The 18,674-nt window shown below is 40.2% G+C and overlaps 1 protein-coding gene across 1 annotated transcript; it reads left to right on the top strand.

The window, feature by feature from the left end:
• Window positions 1–2,161: 2,161 nt before the first annotated feature.
• On the top strand, window positions 2,162–18,203 carry LOC104901726 (uncharacterized). Its single transcript, XM_010689326.3, has 13 exons — window positions 2,162–2,574; window positions 2,955–3,017; window positions 5,088–5,510; window positions 5,844–5,915; window positions 7,379–7,504; window positions 7,655–7,867; window positions 9,146–9,193; window positions 15,675–15,830; window positions 16,257–16,418; window positions 16,881–16,974; window positions 17,059–17,177; window positions 17,264–17,308; window positions 17,627–18,203. Exons 1-13 carry the CDS (start codon window positions 2,218–2,220, stop codon window positions 17,858–17,860), a joined length of 2,112 nt encoding a protein of 703 aa, XP_010687628.2. The 5' UTR covers window positions 2,162–2,217; the 3' UTR covers window positions 17,861–18,203.
• The last annotated feature ends 471 nt before the right edge of the window (window positions 18,204–18,674 follow it).

The following is an 18,674-nucleotide window of genomic DNA, read 5'->3' as shown; positions in this document are numbered from 1 at the left end:
TTGTTGAATTAAACAACTACTGATTAAAAAAGTCTCATTCTGACATAGTTTAGGAAGATCATTCTTGATCGAACCATGTTAACCCAATTCGAGATTCCAAAACCTTTATGTCGAGTTTCAGACTTCAACCAATGAGAACAAATTCTCATATCTAAAAACAAAAAAACCATAATCACAATTCCAATTCGAGAGAAGGAGATCTCCACAATATAGACTAAAAACCTATAACAGAGTTTGAAGAAATCTAATAAAAAATAAAATTTATTTAACAAAATGAGAAAAGAAACTTAAATAGGCATATAAAGTTCCCTAGTTTTAGAATTTTTCTCCTTAGATATTTCAAAGGGAATTTTAATTCCATCTATGCATCAAAGTTGGAATTAATTCCCTGCATACTGTCCAAGTCAGCGTGGATACATATAAGATATATATCTTTATTTTCTTCGGACAAAACCGCTACTGGAAGTCGCAGTTTACCGCACACTAAAATGCCAAATGAAATAGGAAAAACCGCTATTTAAAATAGCGATTTATTATGTAAAACCGCTACTCATATTAGCTGTGTATGAAAGACATAAAAAAATTTATCAAACACATCCAATCAATAGACATCACCATCACTAGCGTGGAATTAGTGTCATTCACAACTACCAATTGTCCACCTCACTGACCAAACAACCAACAACAATATATCCACTATTTCTGCCTCGAAACTAGTCAAAAGAATAATCTATTTAGGGTGGGAGTCAAATCCCGAGTCTTGTAATCGCCAATCATGCAAAACAAGGAAAAACTGGCCCGGGGGTGTTCCCGGGAAAGCCCCTCCGACGCTCAAGTCAGTTGAGATTGAGGTAGAGAGAGAAAGTAATCCAGTCTAAAGAAGGATGCTCTAGTTTTGTTAGGTGAGAATTGAATACCTGTTCATTGATGAGATGGTTGGTATTTATAGCGCTAGGGATTTTCCAGACAGGATACCCTTTTGGGGAGCCTCCCCAGACCTAGGGAAGCCTCCACCTTTTTAAGGTAAAGTTGCTTTGTTACCTAAAAGCTGGTGAATTCCCTTTGACCTAGGAGGCCTAGGCCTCGAAAGAGGTGCCTTCTGATATTTCACTGGGCCATGCTATGGGCCCAAACATCCACCCTAACACCATCTCCACCTCCACCCAACAACAATTAAGTTTGGACGACTTCAATTACTCTAATTGATACTGCAATTACTCCACTCTCCAAAAGTCCAACCAACTTTTCGCTAGTTCGAGTATAAACCAAACAAAAACAATGAAAATGGAAAAATTAAAATGAAGGGATACATCCTAAAATTTGAAACAAATAAAGTGAATTAAAAGTTCAAGATCTTAATTGCATAACATATTGGGTAGGCAGCGACATCATCATCAGCAAAAGAAGAATGCAGTTGTCGCAGTACCAACGAGGATTTAGGAACGGTGGGTCGTGGGTGTTGGAGGGGGAAATATGAGAGAGAGTGGGGGGATGAGTTCAACCCATCTTGAAATTTTGATCTTGCAATGCTTCTATTGCCGTAATATTGTGTTGGAGGGGAAATAAGTAAATAGTAGATATCAAAGAGGGGGATGGATTCTAGTGCTGGCTGCTGAAATTTTTTATCTTGAGTGTGATGATGAAGGTAGGAGTGAGTAGGACTCATGGAGGAGGGTGATGAGAGGAGGAGAGATGAATAATGGTGGTGGAGAGAGTGCGTGGGAAATTGGGGATGATGAATCATGAAATCATGAAATACAAGAGCTAAACCGCTACTCGTGGTAGCGGTGTTCTAATGTCGAGCCGCTAATTAAATTAGCGGTCCATCAAAACTACATCGCTAGTTTCATTTGTGGTTTATCTTAGGTAACCGCTACTTCAGTTAGCGGTTTTTCTTAAAACTTAAAAGAAAAAACAAAACCCACTTACGGTCCTACGTGAACGGTAGTCGGGAATAAAATTTCAATGTAGTGCATAGATGGAATTAAAACTCCCTTTGACAATATTTACAGTCCTACGTGAAAGATAGTCGGCAAATAAAATTTCAATGTAGTGCATAGATGGAATTAAAACTCCCTTTGACAATATCTAGGGAAAAATTTAGGTAGTCGTTATTTTTTTTGAAGTAAAATTCTTGAACCTTATCTAGTACTAGTAGACTTGTAGAATATTTCGAATCTCTTTTCCAATTCTCACTTCCCCCTAAACTCGCCCGCCATGTCCGTTATCCACAACTCTCTCTCACTCCATTTTCTCTCTCCAAACCCAAAACCCAAACTTTTAACCTTCATCACAAACCCAATTTCCCTTCCCTCTTTAATTTTAGTACACCCACCCAAACACGCCCTAATTCGATGCGCAAAAAGGTCACAAAGAACAGGAAAATTGCGGTACCCATCAGAGAAGAAGAAGTTCAGACAAATTCATAAACAAAAACTTGATGTTAAAAACAAATGTGAAGGGTTTTGGAGATTATCTAAACTTGGTGTTGAAGTTGATGAAGACCCTGGTAAAGATTTTCTGGGTGTTTCTGATGCATTGCTTCAACAAATTGCTAAAGTTCTCGAATTCCCGGTATTTTTTTTGTAATTTGTTTCAATGTTGATTATTTGGTTGAATTGTTAGATTTTTTTTTGCTAACATGAATTGTTATGAGAAATCGTTTTTGCCAATGAAACAATAGATTTTTAAGGGAGTAAACTAAGGAAAAAAAATGTTATTTTTAGGTGTAACTTTTCTTTCTTAATACTGTAGTTTCATTTTGGAGATGAATTTTTGCGGATTAGATTTTATTGAGTGCTTGGATAATAGTGGAATTGAAATTTTGGGTGTTGTTTATGTGCCACAAATTAGGAATTTATGCTACATTGTATACAAAATATTCCTAGGTTTTTTTTTTTTTTTCAGTTTCTTGTTATCTTAAAGTAATGGTTATCTTATATCTTTGTTTGCAGGTTGCCTCTTTGTTACCAGAAGAAGCATTTACAGTGGTTAGGAAGTCGTTTGACGCGCGAAAGGTATCCTCTGCTTTAATGTTCCATAAATTAGTATTGCAATTTTTATGTGCAGATAATAATTCCTAACCCACCTTTGAAGCTGAGCCATATTTGTCTATTTGGTATATAACCCCAAAATAACTACTAACAGTAATTTGTAAGCAAATAATATATAATTCTTGGAGCTTAAATGTGTGTGGAAACTGAGCAAGTTAGAGACAAGTCACACTGTCACAGTATTTGAGTACTCCTCCCTAAGTTACCTTAATTATGCACCATTGTGGACCGTTCCTTTTTTTTTTGTTTGGGGTAAATGAGCGATTAAGCACAGTGATGTAGACGGGATTCAATCCGAGGTTGATACCACATTCACAAGACTCTACCAACTAAGCTAGATGACATCCACTATTGTGGACCACTTCAATTTGTAGAAGTATATTAGTATGATAATTAGCAGAGCATTACATGGGCCAGTGTGAGATGAGTCAGAACTGCAAAAAAAGTAAATTCCGGGGGTAACTGGGTAGCCGTTTCACTAAAACAGGCGGCCCATTACCTGACCCGCTTTTTGCCTCTTTTCCTGAGTAGGGTACACGTCCCATTAAAATTTGAAATTTCATAATAAGTACCAGTCTTTTGTTGTGGGTTGGCGGGTCAACGGGTTGAGTTTTTCTAAACACTCCTAGATAATATGTTAGACATTAAAGAAACGTTTTACCCATATTACTAGTGGTCAGTGACTAGAAAACTAGTGCTACTTAAAATTGCAAAAAGTTTGGTTTGTCTTTCCTAGTCCAGGAAGTTCAAATCCTGTGATGACACAGGTTATATCATGAGTTATGACTGAGCAAGCACAAAAGGAGGATTCTGTACACAAAGTTCTTCAATAATCGGATGAACACCAAAAATGATCAATTTAGCCCAAAAGAGATGTCAATGTGTTAATGAGCTACTGCTGTAGTATATATTCCAATGTAACGTAATTCCCTAATCTCCCCGCCAATTGCAAACCAAAAAAAGCAAATTATGGTCGGTTTTGTGCTATTTTGGCCCATTTTGGGCGAACTGCGAATTGGGAAAGCAAATTATATAGTGAATTATTTTCAGTTGCAAACATCATTGCTCAAATTTGATATACGGGCACAACATGGTGCTAGTTTCAATTTTCCTTAGCATTCTTGCAAATTATATATGGCATGGCGGCCATGTCTTGCATTGCAACCAACCCAAGGTATTAAATGCTAGTCCTGTAACCAGGTAGAAACGTTCCGTCACCTTATATATATTTGATTTTGTTTGTTAAAAACTAGGTGAAATGTGGATATTGGTGTCAACAGAAATATCTGCACTTAGAAGTGTGTAAGAGATACATATATTTGGGCATGATTTATGAACACATAGGGAGACTATTGGGAAATAAAGAGAAATTTCCATTGCACTAGCTGTCCCACTCTCATGCATACACGTGATACCACAAAGACAAGGAGGATGGAGATAGGGCAGAGGATTTACGAGCACATTTGTGGTGAAAGCAAAACTTCTTGCTTATGCTTGCTTTATATCAATGGATCAAGATCCCTAAAGATTATAAATTATACATCTTCAGGTTTTCTTCCTTCATCAATCATGTAACTTTTGTATGGCAGTGCACCTGTTCTCTGCTTGTTACTTCGAGGATACCTTGGACTGCGCAAAGTAGGAAACTGGGACAGGATATCAACTGAAAGTTGGGTAGGAAGCTCCTCGGGACTCAAAGCAAATCAACCATGGGGGTCAGTTAGATCACGATATTTAGCTCAAGCGAAATATGAGAATGTGGCACAAGTTGCTTGAACTCTGAATATTTCGGTTCCTGTAAGGCATGCTGTAACAAGATTCATCACCTGGTGTTGTGTGCTTGTGTTTTCGTTGAGTAATTAATTGACAATAATTCCATGTAGCTTGACAGTATGTGTATTTCTAGTGCTCGGCATAATTGCATGAATTGGGTTAGAAGGATTCTTGAAAATGAAGTTCTTGTGAATTATCTTGGGTATTCTGAGTGTTCAGGGATTTATTCTTATCAATCACGTGATTTCATGTTTCTGTCAGCTTTTGAAGACGCCTAAGTTTGTTTACACAGTTGACATGGATGTCGAGAAGCTCTTAGATTTTGAACCTCGGTTGTGGGACTTCATCTCTGAGTTGGAGCCTAAGGTTGGGCTTGTTGAGCATATCCCCGTAGAAAAAGCTGTTGGTGATTTATTTAGTCTATTACACAACTGTAAGAAGGATCTGGAAGATGCAGGAGCAGGGGGAGCTGATAGTAACTGCAACATCCCGTCTCACAAACCAAAAGTTGCTGTTGTTGGTAGTGGTCCAGCAGGTTTGTTTGCTACTCTTGTTCTTGGGGAGCTTGGTGCTGATGTTACCTTGATTGAACGAGGTCAACCAGTAGAACAAAGGGGGCGTGACATAGGTGCATTGGTAGTTCGTCGCATAATACAATCAGAAAGCAACTTTTGCTTTGGAGAGGTAACTTTCTCAACTCAATCTGCCTTTTGTGCTGTTTGTTACTTCCTATAAACTCTGTAGTTATGTGTTCCTTTCCTTTGAGAGCTTTAGTGGTTTTGTTGTTGGAATTGGATATGTATAATATTATGCTTAAAGTAATCTGTCAAGAAATTTATTGGGTGCTGACCTATTAATTATTATTTCTGGAGAGTATCCAACTATTGGGTGTTTTGCTTATTGGTGCATTTAGTGCTCACAACTTGTTAGCTCCTCTGATTTAATTTCTTTCATCAAACGACCTTATGTTTCTACATTGGTTAATTTTGAGCCATTTGAAGTACTTATGTGTGGCAGGGTGGTGCAGGTACCTGGAGTGACGGAAAGCTCGTAACTAGAATTGGGAAGAACAGTGATAGTGTTCAGGCGGTGAGAAACAGCTATCCTATTGAAGCTTATGCATGTTATCACAACTTTATGGGTTCTAGCTGACTTATTGCATTATAATCATATTATACATCCCAGAATTATTAGCTGGAGTTCAGCATTGCCATTTTTGAAGTATATCATGAGAGTAACTGTTTTGATTGACATCTTTAAACATTGGCTCTTAAATTGTTCTATCTTTATATATGTCTTTCAATGTCTGAAAGTCTTGCACTTGTGTTTAAATAGATGCCGATACTGGATGAGAATTCTGAATTCTGATCACGTTAAAGACTCTTATGCCTGAATTTATCCTATTAGAAACACAGCATGCTTTAGGCCCTCTGAATGAAGTGTAGGGATGGAAAAAGATATGCTGTTTTAAAATGCGAGGCTGGAAACTGAAAAGTGGGCCTAATAGATATGCCCTGGTTCTGTTAGAAGGCAGATAATGATGAGGGATTGGAGCATCAAGCTTCTAGCCCTGCTTCATTTCTACATATATATTCATATGTAGATTTCTATGTTTTATGCATGTACAAACATTTCAAGGGTGCTTTTGCATATCTGAAATTCTTCTGCACTCTTCTTGCTTTCTTATTAGAGTATATGCTTTCCATACCTCAATTTACAATTAGCGTCCTCAGTTGATTGATTAAAGCTGATAATAGAAGAAAAGGCACAAGAATATTTCTGCCATATTATTTCAGCAAAAACATAAGGTGATTTTTTTTTTCTAGAACAGGAAAGAAACTTTAGAAGTTATCACGTGCTTGTGACTTTGTTGCTCTTTCTCTTGAACGATGAACTTCCTTTAGTACATTTGTCAACACAGGTTAACACATTCATTGGATCATTTCAGTTTTAAGCTTTGTGTTTAGTGGAGAAACAATGATCAAGTAACGCACGAGAACATGATTATGAGGATGTTGACCTTATGGAGTGTAATAGAGTGAAAAGTGGGAGAATATATGTTAGTATGAGTTCTTGCTGTGCTTGGTTTATATATTTGCTTGTTGCTCCGCTTGCTTTACCTTGACTATCCTGTGAGCCTACTTTCTTTCTCCCTCTGAAATTAATTTCTAAATATAAATTGTCACTTTGTGTGCTTGATGTACAGCTCCACCAATGAGTAATGATATAGATGTTGGTCATCTAACTCTTCTTAATATTCGTATCTCTGTTTCTAAGACAACTATACGGAAGTGGGGGGAGTAGTTAGTATCAAATTTTTAAAGGTAACACAACCATGATATGTTGCTCTTTCAATCCAGAGTACATCTTTACAATGATATACTAATTTAGTGGTAAGTGGCCAGATAAAGCATCTACAACATGTTTCAATATATTGCGACATAGGAAAGGATTCAGGCCTGGTTTGTCTTTCTTATGCTTGTTATGGGTGATCAGTATGGATTTTTTTTTGGATAATCTTTGTTGAGCAATTTGTCTTGTTTATAACTCAGGTTTTGAGGACACTAGTTCACTTTGGAGCTCCAAGCAGTATTCTGGTTGATGGGAAACCTCACTTAGGGACAGATAGGCTGATTCCACTTCTTCGCAATTTTAGGCAACATTTACAGGCCCTAGGTGTAAGTCACGTAATTGATAATGCTCTTATTGGATCAATGAAATGGGTTTTCCACTCATTTTTGATGTCTTGTATCGCCGTCTTTTGTGCTACAAATCTCATGCTCTCGTTTCTTATTTTATTTTTATCTTTTTCTTTTTGATATCATTAGGTCTCTATCAAATTTGGAACAAGGGTTGATGACCTGATTGTGGAGGGCGCAACAGTCAAAGGAGTCAAAGTTTCAGATGTAACGACAAACCCACCTGTCCATAGCCAGGAGTTGACATATGATGCAGTTGCTCTGGCTGTTGGGCATTCTGCAAGAGATGTGTACCAGATGCTTTTATCACACAATGTGGACTTGGTCCCAAAGGACTTTGCTGTAAGTTTTTGCCATTGTCAGTTCGTGAATACAACCTCTTACCTCTCTCCTCTATCTTTTAATCACTACGTCAGCAAGTCATGATGCATTGTTGTCGATCATTTGGGACATTTAGGACATTTAGGACAGACTTGTGAATTGAGTTACAATTGAATCTTTACACAAAGTTGACATGGACTTCTGAGAATATGGATCATAGATTAGACATTAGTTTGAAATAGATGCTAGCTCTTGGGGGTTTGGTGATAGATTTATGGGGGAGGGAAGGATATGTATTAAAAATTTGAGAGATTGAGACATTGAGTACTAGTGAGGGTTGGTGATAGAGTTTGAAATGAGATAGAGTTGTAGCTCCATCAGGAAGATCGACAATAGAGTTGCTCTATGCGAGGGCATTGGGAGTTATCAGGATTCTGATCGGGGTGGGGAGAAGGGGAGAATTTTGATTCTTTAGGGAGTTCATGCCATAGTTTTGAGTTATAATTTTAGATGCGATAGCAAAGCTGATCGTCGTCTGACTAGAGGAAACCTTTGCTTTCCAAATTTTAACAGTCGTAGCCACTTTTGACAATATGGGATATCTATGATTCCGGGTAGTATAGGTAATTAAATGTGCTTTGTAAGTTTGAATATATCCAAACCATTTCTGGGATGCAGAAGCTAGATTGCTCTTTTGAGTTATGAAAATTCTAGATGTGTTCATGGTGCCTATATATTAAATTAATAGGGTAAAAGAACCCATGTTTATGATTAATGAAGAAGTGAACTTGTTTCTATGAATATAGATGAACAGAGAGCCACTGATCGAATTCTGAATCTCTAATTTTTCTACTGGAGGAACCTCAATTTTTCAATTTTGTAATTTTCGAACAGGCTTTTGCGGACCTTGTTCGAGGTTTGATGTATATGCCTATTCCCTTACCGCTAAAGGGTACTAGTTGTGTCATATGTCACATTTAGTAAAGCACAATTCTCTATTAAGAAAGAGTTATAGTAAGATATTATTCTGAATACATCTATCATTTGTTGCACATGGAGGAAATTCAAGTCCTCCTGTTCTGTCATTGCTCCTTGTTATACCCCTCTTTTTTCCCAGGGGTTAGGGGTGTTGTTATGTCAGCTAATGCAGTACTAATTTGTCATTTTATGACCTTTGATAAGTTGTGCTCCTGCTTAGTTTGAGTCTACTACTGTAGACATCATGTTGTTGGGCCTTCAGTTTGTCATATCATGAGATTAGCAATTGCCTTGAACTAATTTTGTGGTATTATTTTGTAGATTGGCCTGCGGATTGAGCATCCCCAGCAACTGATAAACAGCATACAGGTATGTCTTGTTTGTGCCAATCTTTTGATGAAATACTAATTTTGGTTGGAACTTCCATCTTAGAATGCCTTTGTTCAAAAAATCAACCTGGTATTGGGCTGTTCCGATCTGGGCATCTTAATTGCTTTATCTTCACGTTCAACTGAGCACCATGTTATCATCTATATTAAACTGTTGCTTTTTTGCTGGAAAAGACATGAAGAAAAATATTTGCATCCTAGGCATCACTGGTTCAGCCTTTGTGGAGACTGGAGAGAGTAGAATGGGGAGAGTATTCTAGATAGGAAAACAAACCTGGAATGGCTGGAAGGCATTGCATGATTAGTTTCATGTATGATTTCTCTAGCAATACTCAAGTGATTAGTAAGAGAAATGATTGGCTGCGAGGTAGTGGAAGTGAGGGGCCAGAATCCATCTATTTTCAAGCATCATAGTGCTACAAGAATGTAGAAGCCAGAGTAATCAGTATATATCGAGGGCTATTTTCACGAAACCTGCAGTTTATGCTGGAATATTATTGCTGAGTATTTCTGATTTTCTAATCAGTAAAAAGAAGTATCATTTTTTATTCTATTCATTGTTAGAGGAGTAAACTCCAAATTTGTGGAATGTTAACTTGAGCTGTTTGTAGCATCATCAATGTTTGATTTACAAGACAACCATTAACGAACATTGGGGTATATTATACTCGACTTTTGGGCCCGTTCATTGTTGCATTGTGCTGGAAATCAACATGGGACTGAAGGCACTGGAAAGAAATTAATCACTTATGCAAGAAGGGGCAAGAAGGGTATTACACCAGAAGAAGACAAGGGCACAGCATGACAGCTGTAGCAGAATATTCTTAGGGAATTGTACCTAGGACTGATCTTATGATTATTCCTTGGTGAGGTGTCCGGGGCAGGAAGCTTCTGTAAATCAGGAAGGAAGCTCACCTAGCTCCACTGGTAGTATATATAGTAGACTAAGGAATAAGCTAAGGCATAGAAGAATCTCTTTAAAAACTTTCTTGTTGTAGTCGGAGAGAACTCACCTCTCGAAAGTGAGCCCAGTTGTATTGATCCAGGGGATTTTCCCTCTTTTAATACATCATATCCTTAGCTACTTGCCCTAAAATTAGTCTATCTAGCTGGTTTCCAGCAAACCTGGTATCAGAGCAAGGTGGTAGCCATGGCCCCCACTCAAATGCAAAGGGTGGAGCAGTTGGAACTGGATTTCGCTAGAATGCACGCCACCCTCAACGAAGTGATGATGAATCAACAAACTATGGCAGAGAAGTTGTCGGGAGAAATGGCTCAGATGGGCCAACGTCTCGAGGGAAGAGCGGACCGGGACCGGGAAAATCAGGAGCTGGCGATGAATATGTTAAGGGAGGAACAGAAGAAATTTATGGCTGAAATGAGGGCGGTATTTGCAGCACCCAGAACCTCACAAGATTCTTCCGCCACCTACAGTATTCACCAACCACCTCCATTTAACCCACCTCCTAGACCCCCTTTTCCACCGCCACTACAACCCCCCCTTCACAACCCACCGTTTAACCCGCACGAACAACCGTAAGAAACCCCCATACGACCACCCCCTTACACTCCCAACACACCCACCCAAACCCATGGAAATTGGAGATTCAAGAAGTTAGATTTACCGTTGTTTGATGGAGTTAACCCTGATGGGTGGATATTGAGGGCCGAAAGGTACTTCAAGTTCCACCGCCTTGAGGAGACGGAGAAAGTCGAAGCGGCGGTCGTGGCGTTAGAAGGAGACGCTTTGCTTTGGTTTCAGGGGGAAAATGGTCGGAGGGAAATCCAACGGTGGGAGGAATTAAAAGCTCTAATTCTGCGCCAATTCCGACCCACGGCGGCGGGGACACTACACGAGCAATGGTTGGGGCATAAACAACTCCAAGAGGGGGTGACGGAGTATAGTCGACGCTTCATTGAACTGGTGGCCCCCTTGGCAGGGATACCTGAAGAAATAGCCAAGGGCCAATTTCTCATGGGGCTTAATGAGGATATTAGGGCTGAAGTGCGGCTTTTGGGCCCAAGGAGTTTGGAGGCAGCAATGGATCTGGCCATCAAGGTGGAGGAGAAATTGAGGTGGGCCCAGCCCAAGAGGAACCTTAGTGGACCCAGAACAACTGGAACTTATCCTACCCTAACCCAGAGCCGTTTTTACTCAAACTCTCACTATAACCCACCCAAATCTGGCCAACCCAACAACTTTTCGAGATCCACGGGCGAAGTGAGGCGACTCACGGATCAAGAGATACAATCCAAACGAGAAAAAGGATTGTGTTTTAGGTGCGACGACAAGTGGCACGGGGCCACCGCTGCCGGAAAAAAGAGCTCAGCGTTCTCATGAGTTGCGAAGAAAATGAGGAAGAGGAGGCGGAGCCCTTGGCGGCTGAGGGTGGAACAGATTCGGGTCAGGTGGAGTTGGAGGTGAGTCAACCCGAAATCTCCCTAAACTCAGTAATGGGTTTCAACCACCCGAAGACTATGAAGCTAAAAGGGACGGTCCAGGGTCAAGAAGTGGTGGTGATGATTGACCCAGGGGCCACGCACAATTTCATATCTACCACCCTCGTGAAGAAGTTAGGACTGGCGGTCACTCCCACCCGCGGATTTGGGGTCACCTTGGGCACCGGCGAAACAGTCCAAGGACATGGAGAATGTAAGTCCCTCTTGTTACAGCTTCAAAGTATTGAAATTATTGAAAATTTTCTTCCTCTTGAGCTCGGTAACTCTGACGTGATATTGGGAATACAATGGCTTGAAAAGTTGGGAACCATGACCAATAATTGGAAGACCCAGACCATTAAATTCTCTGTGGGACAAGAAACAATCACCTTAAAAGGGGATCCGTCGTTAGGTGCTAACGATGATGAAGACGATTACCAAAGGAGGAATGGGGTACTTAGTGGAGTTTAATGGCCTGGAGGGAGAACAGGAGCATAACCACCACCACAAAATCCCACCCTGCCTGACACACATCTTAGCCAAACACTAAGAAATCTTCTCTATGCCCAACACCCTACCCCCAGTCCCAGGCCATGAACATGCGGTGGTGCTGAAGGAAGGCAGCGATCCCATTAGCGTCAGACCCTTCAGGTATCCCCAGATTCAAAAGGATGAAATAGAAAACCTCATCCATGATATGATGCAAGCCGGGCTCATTAGGCCCTCCTCCTGCCCCTTCTCCAGTCCGGTTCTTCTAGTGAAAAAAAAAGGTGGTAGTTGGAGATTCTGTGTAGACTACCGTGCCCTCAACAAATCCACTGTACCCGACAAGTACCCTATACCCATGATTGATGAGTTCCTTGATGAATTGAGGGGAGCCACCATTTTTTCCAAATTGGACCTGAAATCCGGTTACCATCAGATTAGAATGAAAGAGGGGGATGAACACAAAACCGCTTTTCGCACTCACCAAGGCATTATGAATTTTTGGTGATGCCTTTTGGCCTCACCAATGCACCCGCAACCTTCCAATCCTTGATGAATGAAGTCTTCAAACCTTATCTCCGCAAATTCATCTTGGTTTTCTTCGATGACATCCTAATTTACAGCCCCTTTCTTGAGCTCCACAAAGAACACTTAGACCTAGCCCTCTCACAACTAGCCAAACACCAGCTTTATGTGAATGCAGAGAAGTGCGAATTTGGGGAGCCCAAGATAGCCTACTTGGGCCATGTAATATCTGAGGCAGGAGTTTCGGTGGACCAATCCAAAATTACAGCCATGACTGAGTGGCCACAGCCCACGAACATCAAAGGATTGAGGGGATTTTTGGGTCTCACAGGATACTACCGCAAGTTTGTAGCAGGCTATGCTAAAATTGCCTCCCCCCTAACTCAATTACTCAAGAAAGACAACTTCATATGGACCCCAGAAGCCAACCAAGCCTTCCTCACCCTTAAACAAGCCATGACAACTGTACCCACATTAGCAATGCCCGATTTTTCCAAGCCCTTCATAGTGGAGACAGATGCGTCTAGCTATGGGTTGGGGGTTGTTCTATCCCAAGAGGGACACCCTATAGCCTTCTTTAGCCAGACTTTGGGTCCTCGGGCTAAGCTAAAATCAATCTATGAGAAGGAGCTTATGGCAATCGTCTTGGCTGTTATGAAATGGAGGCACTATTTATTGGGTCGAAAGTTCACCATCAAAACCGACCAACAGAGTCTCAAATTTCTTATGGAGCAGCGGGAGATTGATCCTGAATACCAAAGGTGGGTTAGTAAGCTGCTGGGATTCACCTTTGATATAAGTTTCAGGTCAGGGAACACTAACATTGTAGCGGACGCTTTGTCAAGGCAAAACGGGGGAAGTTTGGAGTTGGGATCCCTTACTACATCCTGCACTTTTGCTTGGGAGAAGTGGCTGCCAGCCATTAAGCAGGATCCATTCATTGCACAGGTTACTCAACAGGTACTAAAAGGGGAAGGGCACCCAAAGGGGTTCACAGTGGAACGAGGACAGTTGCTGTACAAGGGAAGGCTGGTCCTGCCCAGCAAGTGCCCCCTTATTACAGATCTTCTACGAGAATACCACGATGGGCCAATAGGTGGTCACTCAGGGGACCTCAAGACATACTACAGACTCTCTTCAGAGTGGTATTGGCCTGGGATGCGCAGGGAAGTAGCCAAGTATGTCCAAGCTTGCCACACTTGTCAACAAAGCAAACAATCCTCACTGACTCCAGGGGGTTTACTGCAGCCCCTACCCATTCCTCATCAGGTTTGGGAAGACATCAGCATGGATTTCATAGAAGGCCTCCCAATCTCTCATGGTAAGGACTCCATACTCGTGGTTGTTGACAGGTTAACAAAATATGCTCATTTTATTGGGCTAAGGCACCCATTTACTGCTCCCACAGTAGCTGAAATCTTCACTAAAGAAGTCATGAGGCTTCATGGCACACCCCTCACCATAGTCTCAGACCGGGATAAGGTGTTCCTCAGTATTTTCTGGAAAGAGATCTTCAAGCTACAAGGTACAACCCTACATCACAGCACCTCCTACCACCCTCAATCAGACGGGCAAACAGAAGTTGTGAACAAAGTCCTTGAAAGTTATCTGAGATGTTTCATTGGGGGAAAACCTAAATCTTGGGCAAGTGGCTTCACTGGGCTGAATACTGGTACAATACCAGTTGGCATGCATCTACTCTTTGCACTCCTTTCCAGGCCTTATATGGGAGACCACCACCCCACCTCACCAGATACAGTGGCAGGCAGACATTGGTGTCATCAGTGGAGGAACAGTTAATGGAACGGGATGCAATATTGGATGATCTAAAATTTAACCTACTGAGGGCACAGCAGCACATGAAGCAATACGAAGATGGAAAGAGGAGAGAGCTGTCATTCAAGGTAGGTGAGCCAGCTTACCTTAAGCTCCAACCATATAGACAGAAGTCCCTGTCTAAATCATCAAATGACAAGCTAGCCGCCAGGTTTTATGGTCCTTTTGAGGTGTTGGAACAAGTGGGCCCTGTTGCTTACAAACTGAAACTACCCCCCATGTCCAGGATACATCCTGTCTTTCATGTATCCCAGCTCAAGCATTCTGTTGGCCCTATCCCAGTCAACCCCACAATTCCACCCCAATTGTCTGCTGAGTTAGTGATGGAGACAGTTCCTGAAGCACTCTTGAATGTCAGAGCCCCTACAGTGGACAAGTCTCAACCCACTGAGGTCCTCATCAAATGGAAAGACCTACCTCCCTATGAAGCTACCTGGGAAGACTTCACCATGATGGCCGAGAGGTTTCCAACCTTCCACCTTGAGGACAAGGTGGCTCTTTGGGGGGCGAGTAATGCTGGAAATCAACATGGGACTGAAGGCACTGGAAAGAAATTAATCACTTATGCAAGAAGGGGCAAGAAGGGTATTACACCAGAAGAAGACAAGGGCAGAGCATGACAGCTGTAGCAGAATATTCTTAGGGAATTGTACCTAGGACTGATCTTATGATTATTCCTTGGTGAGGTGTCCGGGGCAGGAAGCTTCTGTAAATCAGGAAGGAAGCTCACCTAGCTACACTGGTAGTATATATAGTAGACTAAGGAATAAGCTAAGGCATAGAAGAATCTCTTTAAAAACTTTCTTGTTGTAGTTGGAGAGAACTCACCTCTCGAAAGTGAGCCCAGTTGTATTGATCCAGGGGATTTTCCCTCTTTTAATACATCATATCCTTAGCTACTTGCCCTAAAATTAGTCTGTCTAGCTGGTTTCCAGCACATTGTTGTACATTTTGCACAAAGATATCTACTTGGGGTACATTATACTTGACTTTTGAGCCAATTCATGGGATGCATTGTTTTGCATTGTGCACATATATCTACTTTGGGTAACTATATGGATCCTTTTTAATTGTGTTTTGGTTTTTGCATATCGAACATGGAAGTGTGAACTTGCATCCAAGCCAATTGGTAATATTTGAGTCATGCTGATATATTTTCTTTTATGAATTATTAGTATGCTAATTGGGCAGCTGAAGTTCATGGTGGACGTGGCAAGGTACCAGTTGCAGATTATAAGATTGCAAACTATCTCAGTGGAGAGGGATCGGAATCTTCCTATGCATCTGCAAGTCGTGGTTGTTACTCTTTTTGCATGTGTCCTGGAGGACAGGTACATGTGCTAATTCCTTTTACAAATTTTTGTAGGATATATTTATGTAGCTTAATCGTATTTATACTTTTGAGACCACTTCATCAAAGTGAGTCAATACCTACTGTTCAGATGCTTGATATCTTTATTAGATGTTGATCGTTAGCTTGGTGTGATTTTGGGTAATGTTGATGCAATTGGGAATAAGCATTAGCTACAGAAATGTTGGAATATCGGATTGTAGAACCTTTGCTATCCCTAATACATAATGGGTTGTCTTTGGACAAAATGATATTTTTTGAGAAAGCGTGTCAATTTTATCTTATTCTAGGAAATATTTTCATCTATATGGCATTCTGTCATTATGGTGATTTTGTTTTCTGAAGTTTAGCAATTAGATGTCAGTGCAATGCAATTAATTTAACATTTTATAACATGGCCTTTCAGGTTGTTCTCACTAGTACTAATCCATCAGAGCTATGTATTAATGGTATGTCATTTTCTCGACGTTCTTCGAAATGGGCTAATGCGGCACTAGTTGTTACAGTCTCATCGAAGGATTTTGAGAGCTTAAATTTTCACGGAGCCCTTGCTGGTGTTGCCTTTCAGGTAAGCCACTATTCATCCTAGGATTTAATTGTCACTTGGACCAATGCATATCTATTGGTTTTAGTCACTTTCTGCTTTCTCATTTCATTTTGAAGATGCTCTCTCTCACACGCACACGAGTAAAAATGATGCTTGTTAAAGCTGGATGGTCTGAAGTTTTGTTTAGGCTTAGTTTTCTTTCACCTAAAGTAATTCAGATTTTTTCCTATTATTTTATTCGAAATTATAAGAAATTCTGTTTTGAGAAAAGTAAAGTTCACATAAGGGACGATAAAGTTCAATCTAGCCATAGGTAAGTTAGCCATGACACGTTCTTTCTTTTGGTATTGGCAAAGTTGGATGTAACAACCAAAAAAAGTCTTGTACGGGACTTGCGAGGCTATGTTTGTTTGATATGATGTCTAGACTGTAGTCTTTATGCAGCTCTTCTCCATACTTCTAATAACCAGTTTAATTATTCAGAGGGAACTTGAGCAAAGAGCAGCTGTGATGGGAGGTGGTAAGTTTGTGGTTCCTGTGCAGACAGTCACGGACTTTCTAGACGATCAGACATCAGGTAGAAGATTTAGTGACTAATTTGCAAACTTCATTTTTGTTGCCTTGTCAATCCACTATAATAAAACTCCTTGCATCCTCGTAGCTACGTGTTTGCCACAATCAAGCTATCGCTTAGGAGTCAAGGCTGCAAAACTCAGCGAGTTATTTCCTACTCACATAACTAAGGCTCTACAGGATTCCATCTTGATGTTTGAGAAAGAGGTTTGCTTCACTATCAATTTGGATTTGGTTCTCATATTGAGCTAACTATCAAGCAACACTTAACTTCTTTAAATCACCTATTTCAGCTCCCAGGATTTATTTCAAAAGAGGCCCTTCTACATGGAGTAGAGGTGAGTACTTGCACCATTTAAAATCAATGTGCTTTTTCAGTTTTTTTATCCTTCTAGAGAAAACATATTTTCTACATTTTTTTTTTCTGAATTATGACACTGCTTTAATATTATTAGCATTCTTCAATTGAGGGCTGCTTAATAAATCAACATTTACGACTATTATTCAACATTTACGACTATTATTAAGCAACTATGATGACATATATATAGACATCTTAATTATTTCTTTTAGCAACAATGACAGGATATATAAATAACCATGAAAAAGGTTGTTTGATATGTTTCTAATACACTCGTATCAACTATCTTCTATAGACTAGAACGAGCTCTCCAGTCCAAATTCCACGAAACAGTGGGACTTTCGAGAGCACAACTTTGAAGGGACTTTATCCAGTTGGAGAAGGAGCTGGTTTTGCAGGTGGAATAGTTAGTGCAGCAGTGGATGGTTTGTATGCTGGTTTTGCTATGGCCAGAAATCTGGGGTTGATAACTGATGAAATTGAATCCGTTCTTGGCAAGGCACAAAGTTCTGGCTTTGCCAAGTATTAAAAAGCCTTTTACTAAAGCTATGAGAGGAAAATTGAATTAGGATTTTTGAAGTTTAGGGAATATAAATTACAATAGTTTTTAGGGATTTGAAGATTTTGTTTTTATTTTTTGTTTGTAGAATTATGAGAAGGAAGTGTTTATTCAGTGTTGCAGGCGAAATTAAATTGGTAGAGAAGTATAGAGATAGGTTACGAAGTTAATGTCTGATACTCTGATTAATGTTTTCTCTGTATAAGAAATTGTAATATATTGTATATCTTTTAAGATAATATTGTATATTTTTTTATTTTAGGGTTGTAGAAAAACTTGTATAATTTTGAAGTTGTATCAATATTTTATTTAACTCCGCCTATAAGTAAGCCCTAAGCTTGGTTAAAGGAGGATGATTGTGGAAGGTGACAACCTGTTGTAAAACTTAGGCACATCTATAAGCATGAGCCATCATATTCATGAGGAATGCCATACTCAGTGACGGGTACTCTACCTAGCAACATGGGTGTAGTGATCGGGTATGAAACTTAGTTGGTGATTATGAAAGATTGGAGAAGCTATGTAGTTGAGCTATATAGGAAGAGCGATAGGTGTAGAAAAAAGTGATGAAGAACTGATGGAGTTTGTGTATATTGTTAGTGCTCATGCATCTCAATTAGGTGTAGAAAAAAGTAAGCTTGTTTTATGGAGGTGGTAGGGAACTCACTTTTTTACTTTGAGGTCACAAGTTCGAATCCCACTATCTAGTTGTATTTTGGATAAAGGATTCCCTTGTGTCCCCCATTACTTTTAAGCGTTGACCTGTGTAGCTGGGCAAGTTTGG

Source organism: Beta vulgaris, chromosome 8 (assembly GCF_026745355.1).
Source record: "Beta vulgaris subsp. vulgaris cultivar EL10 chromosome 8, EL10.2, whole genome shotgun sequence".
Taxonomy (NCBI): Eukaryota; Viridiplantae; Streptophyta; class Magnoliopsida; order Caryophyllales; family Amaranthaceae; genus Beta; species Beta vulgaris.
The sequence above is the reverse complement of the archived record's forward strand: the minus strand, read 5'-3'. Positions and strand labels throughout refer to the sequence as shown.